This window comes from the organism of the source record quoted next, unplaced genomic scaffold (assembly GCF_019419815.1).
Source record: "Pyrus x bretschneideri cultivar Hongxiangsu unplaced genomic scaffold, Pyrus_bretschneideri_v1 Contig26, whole genome shotgun sequence".
Classification (NCBI taxonomy): domain Eukaryota; kingdom Viridiplantae; phylum Streptophyta; class Magnoliopsida; order Rosales; family Rosaceae; genus Pyrus; species Pyrus x bretschneideri.
The window spans coordinates 3,645,712-3,652,170 of NW_025999568.1; the positions used below are offsets into that span (position 1 = coordinate 3,645,712).

At 34.3% G+C, this 6,459-nt stretch overlaps 1 protein-coding gene across 1 annotated transcript; it reads left to right on the forward strand.

Moving 5' to 3' along the window:
* The first annotated feature begins 2,943 nt into the window (after positions 1-2,943).
* LOC103944825 lies at positions 2,944-4,096 on the forward strand. The gene has a single exon (XM_009355284.3). The coding sequence runs from the start codon at positions 3,282-3,284 to the stop codon at positions 3,900-3,902; it is 621 nt and encodes a 206-aa protein (XP_009353559.2). The 5' UTR covers positions 2,944-3,281; the 3' UTR covers positions 3,903-4,096.
* The last annotated feature ends 2,363 nt before the right edge of the window (positions 4,097-6,459 follow it).

Here is a 6,459-nt window from a genome sequence, read left to right on the forward strand (position 1 = left end):
GGTAAGCTAGTTTATACACGATCATAGGAAGCAACTTATGGATGCATTGATGCGAATTTTATGATATGCGTCAACTCAGGTAAATTGGTTTTTCTCTCAAAGATTATTTGGAGGTTGAAGCGTATACAAATGTAGATTAGGTAGGATCGATTGAGGACATGTGATCAACATCAGGTTACTTCATATTTGTGGCACGTAATCTGGTTACTTGGAGAAGTAAGAAACAAAATCTTATTGCTTGCTTAAGTGCCGAAGCAGAGTATAAAGGAGTTACTTTGGGAACTTCTGAAATGCTTTGGTTATGAAATTTCTTGAGGGATTTGGGATATGTGATCCGAAAAAGGACATGAAGTTGTATTGTGATAGTAAGGCTGCATGTGAGATTGCTGCTAATCTAGTTCATTATGATCGAACAAAGCATGTGGAAGTAAATAGATCCTTAACAAGGAGAGAAGCTAGATAGAAAGATTATTGAGATACCAGAAGTCAAGTTGGAAGATTAGTTTGCTATTGTCTTAAGAAAAATAATGTTGAATAGAATATTTGCAAAACTTGTGGGCAAGTTGGGCATGTTCGATATTTATGCATCAACTGGAGCGGAAGCATTATAATAAATGTAAATATTGTAATTGATTGTATTGAAGATCTATTTCTTAATATAGGTTTCCTAGATTAATTGTGATTAGGGTTGTACAATTTTATATATTTCCTCTGTGTATGAAAAATAATATTGAAGTATTCACGAATTCTAACTGCTTTTTGAGATCTAAGGAACTACGAAATAACTAGGTAAGAGTTAGATATCAATACAAGCTATAGTAGGGAGGTGAAAATCGAACCTATGACATAATATACAATAATAACATTTTAACCACTTTAACTATATGTCTCTTATAGTTTAGAATACTAAAAAAATAATATCGTGGCGCAATTTTTACACACAATTATATGGATGTACAATTGAAGTGCATGTATTATTTTATAAAAGCTAAGAATCAATTTTTATAAATCAAAACATTAGGATCCAGTCCTAATCACAATTGTATATCCCAAAACATTATGATCCAGTCCCTAATCACCAATGTTCATAGATTAAAATCTTATTAGTTTTCAGGTTTTGATCAAAGTCCATTGACTTCTTGACTTTATACACCTCATCATTTTACTATTAAAATACTTCCATGTCATCTTTTTAATTTTTTTTACAACAAATTTTAATTTATAATTTCTCCCACATTATCACATTTGTAATTGAAAATCCCAAAATTCTCTCACTCAAATTTATGCTTATATTCAAATTCAACATTATTATATTGAGTATGTATCTTCAAATTTAAATTTCGCCAAAAAAATTTCAAACTTATTTTTTCTTCATGACCATCATATTGCAAAATCGTAACAAATGAACATTATATTGCTCTAAATGCAATTTTGATTTCATTGGCTACATTCTCTTCTCTTGTTCCTTAATCCATGTACCCAACTTTTGTTCTATACTACCATTGTAATTTCTCATCTAAATTTTTTGGTACCCATATATGTATAACTTTTTCCTATAAGATTTATATAGTATGTACCCTTAAGTAATTTGGTCTTATTGTCACATCCCAACTTAGGCCCCCACCACATCCCAAGCTCGACTCCACTGTAGCACGATATTATCCACTTTGGGCCCCGACACGCCCTCACGGTTTTGTTTTTGGGAACTCACACGAGAACTTTCTAGTGGGTCACCCATCCTGGGATAGCTCTCGCGCGAACTCGCTTAACTTCGGAGTTCCGATGGAACTCGAAGCCAGTGAGCTCCCAAAAATCCTCGTGCTAGATAGAGATAGGAATATACATATAAGGCTTACAAGATCCACTCCCCTGGGTGATGTGAGATGTAACAATCCACCCCCCTTAGGGGCCTGACGTCCTCGTTGGCACAAATCCGACCAGGGATTGACTCTGATACCAAATTGTCACATCCCGACCCGGGCCCGCACCATATCCCGGGCTCGACTCCACCGTAGCACGATATTGTCCACTTTGAGCCCCGACCATGCCCTCACGACTTTGTTTCTGGAAACTCACACGAGAACTTCCCAGTGGGTCACCCATCTTGGGATTGCTCTCGCGCGAATTCGCTTAACTTCGGAGTTCTGATGGAACCCGAAGCCAGTGAGCTCCCAAAAGGCCTCGTGCTAGGTAGAGATGAGAATATACATATAAGGCTTACAAAATCTACTCCCCTGGGCGATGTGGGATGTAACATTATGGTTTGCTTCCATTTTGCTATCCTTTAATCATTGTTTACATTAAGAATTTATATGGGTACATTGTTTTTCTTCTTGTTGTCACATATGGGTTTTAATGATGAAATTGTATATAGATACATTCTTGTGAATTACCATAATTGTACATGGGTACATTCTTATGGGAACATTTATCTTTTATCATGACATTCAATAAAAAAACAATTCTTTTCTAAGGGTGGAGTTTGTTGTTTAATCCCATAAACGTTAAAGTTCAAATCTTATGAGATTTTATATCCCATAAATGTGTTAATTTATTTTATTTAATTGCTTTAAATGTTCGGACAAAAGAATTTTCTTTAAAGATGTACATGTTACAATATTTAATATAATATTTAATTTAAAATATAAAATAGTTGACATGGAAATCGATTAGTGCTAATATGTTGATGTGTACAAAGTCAAAGGACTTTAATCAAAATCTAAAAACTAATAGGATTTCCATTAATGTAAACTAGTGATTAAAGACCATATCCAAAGTATCCCATATTATTATTATTGTCATATTCTAGTATCATTATTTTTTTTTATAGAAATGAAATGCCGACTTTTAATCTTTTACACATTTATAAGAAGGTACAACACTGTGTACCGATCGATCATTTTCAAACGAAAATTAAGCATATACTAAAAAAGTAACACCATTGTGCATGCTTGGTCTCTGAAAAAAAAAAAGTAACACTAAAAATCTATGCAACCAAAAAAGTAATACTAAAAATCTATGAATCCACTCCACAACAAGCCATTTTAGCTAGTGCATAATTGAAATAAAAACTCTACTTTTCGGATCATTTTGAAAAAGAAATTATTTATTCAAAAGAAATACAAACCCAACTCTCTTCTCTTCCATCACCTCCGGATCCACCTTTAAATACACCTCCCCCCCTCTTCGTTTAGAACTCGCACCCAACAACTCTTTCTAATTCTCTCTCTCTCTCTCTCTCTCTCTCTCTCAATTGAGAAAATAAAATTAAAGCCTAAAATATGGAACAAAATAATCTACCAATTGCCAAGAGAATATGGAGTATAGTACGTGTAGCTTTCTTCATGATAAGAAAGGGCATTTCAAAGCGAAAGCTCCTACTGGACTTCAACATGATGATGAAGCGTGGCAAGCTCGCCAGCAAAACCTTAAGCAATCTCATGTTCCACAAGCACCACCACAGCCACAGCCACCCCTACTACAGCGGGGCCACCTCCTCTGCCGCCCAACGAGAGTACGAGTTCAGCTGCAGCAACACCCCCAACTACCCTTTTCACCTCATGGGCAAGCGCTGCCACGACAACAACCACCACAACCTCTTCAAGTGTACTCACGCGCTGCAGACTCAGGATGATGAGATGGCGATCGCAGGTGCCGTCACGGCGGTTTTGGAGATGTTGAACAATGAAGCAGTGACTGTGGAGGCGGCGGCATACGTGGCAACATCACCGGTGCTTCCCGGGTTTGGGAAGAGCCCTATGGTCCACCAGCCGAGGATAACGGACTCACCGTTTCCGGTGAGGGAGGCTGATGAGGAAAGCCACGTAGACAAAGCGGCGGAGGAGTTTATAGAGAAGTTCTATAAGAATTTGTGGCAACAGAGGAGAATGCATGACGAATGAGTTTGGCATCATGCTTATATAACATACTTTGAAGATTAATGTGATGTGCACTTGATGTTCAATTTGGCAAGTTATGATCGTTTTAGTACGTCTTATTGTCGTTGAGTTTTGATAAACAATAAAAGAGAACTATCTTTTTAGTACATTATTGTTGTTGAGAGTTGATAAACAATAAAAGAGAACTAGCTTAATTAGTTAGTTTTAGTAGTTGTGTTAAACTGCAGTTGTTTTTTCTTAATTGATCAGTTTTCAAGTCCTTGATTGATTTCTATGTTCTTGAAGAAATTGCATAAGAAAACACACACAAAAAAATGTTGGTCATTCCAAATTTTTAGGCTTTTACCCTTATGTGTTTTCTTCTTTAATATTAACCTTCAAATCGAATATATATTTTTTGTAAAAAGAAAAATCATAAACAGATTCTAACCTTCCAGATATATGTTCGTACAACAGACATGTCATATTGTATATCACCAAAACATTCGATGCAAAAAAAAAAAAAAAAAAGTGCATAAATCCCACATGAACTTGTTGATTTTTTTTCATGTATAAAAAAATTACATTGTCGCAGTGTTACGAGTAATAATTGACAATTTGATAGAAAAAGAAGAAGTAATAATTGACAATCTACAACAATGCACGCATAACTTAATAAAAACGTTCTATATAATTTGTATATTCCAATAATCTTTTATGAATTTGACTCTGAGAACGCTTGTAATCATTTGAATCTTTGTTTCCAACTCATGTATAACCTCCAATTTACAAGGACCATTTTGGGGAACATCAAGGAACCTGATATTATAATTTTTATTGAAAGATTTATATTCTCACACACCTTAAATCATTTCTTCTACATTTTTTTTAATTTTTTAATATTTTCTACACACCATTAACACTTGATAGAAAAATATTAAAAAAATTAAAAAGATGTGTGAGAAGTAATTTGGGATGTGTGACTACAATCTCCCTTTTTATTCCTTTTTTCCGATGTTAAAATTTAAATTTAAAAGTTCAAAACGGCTTTTACAGCTACAGTACCACTTCCACTCCATCCTGTTGTGATTCCACTACGTTAAAGTGAAACCAATATAGTAGCAAAATACTGGCCCCTACCTAAAAAATATAATCTCCTTTTTATATATTTTTTCTTCTTCTCTCTTTTCCCTTTATTTTCATCAATTTTTATAAGAAACTAGCTGCATTGGGTTGGTAATTGGCTACTTTTGCAGTCACATACCCAAATACAAATGAAAAGAACTATTGATGCATGTTAGGGATTCTTAAGGGGCCGTCTTTACCAGATAGCTAAGACCTGCTATGAAGACGATGATCATGACCACAACAATACTTGATTTTTTAAGGACGGAAAAATAGAGTTGAAACCGTGGGTGAAAATTTGATCCTATTCCAGCGCATCGGATTGTGTAGGTGCATGAAAGCTTTAGGGACTGATTAATTTATTGGGTAAACCAAGTAATTACAAAATTAAAGGTTTTGCTTGGGATGTATAAAAGTAGTAAAAAGTTAAGTTCATACATAAGAGTACGTAAATTAATTAAAGTTAAATTCATAAACAAGATCAACGTTAGGCTGTTAATTTGTTTCCGAGGTTTTAGGTATATATAACAGAATAGATATTGATTTATCAACCGAGATTGCTTTGTAGTATTTTTAGCACATTGTAGGATTTTTTGTGTTCCGTTAGACTCGTTATTTATTATGCATGCATTCATAATGGATCCATTTTTTGTGATTTCTTCTTCATCCTTTGAATTCTTTATTCTCAGTACAACATTCATCTTCAACTATAATATTATGCATGCATTCATAATGGATCTATTTTAAGGAGAAAAATGAACAAAGATAATAAGATGAAGAACTTGAAGGAAATTATCCAAAAAAACTCTCCCTTCACATACATAAAAAACCATGGGCATGCATTATTTTCTTAATCAGTCTCATAGAACAAAAGTTACCAATCCAAGCCAAAAGTGCAATACAAACCAGTTTAATTAATTTGGGCAAAGCTAATTTGTGTTTCAATCCAAAAGTGAACGTTCATGTTGATCCCAATAGTAGACGTGAAAGTGAGATGCATACATTGTTATTTCTTGCGGGCAAAGATGTTTGTGTTTGTAATGAATTTGTGCGCACACGTGCTACTTGCAAATTCCATATAATGATATGTGCGCACATGTGTTACTTGCAGATTCCATATAATGATAGGTGTCATCAATCTAAACTCTCTTATAAAGCCAAAATTTTAGGTGAAAATAAGAATCGAGGCATATTGCTAGACAGATGTCACTTTTTGAACTCATCTTTGGTCAAGATTGACATGCTTCTCGTGTAATCTGAATCGCAGATTGAGAGTTATCAAGGATTATTTAGTGAAAACAACCCATTTATTATATAAATAAAGGTTTATTGAACACATACTTACTCAAGCACGCATACTTAGCTACTAAGAGATATTTTCTTTTTCTTTCCTTAATATATTATGAAAGCATTGTCCCTCGCAAGTCGCAAATGATATGACGAAAAAACTTCCATA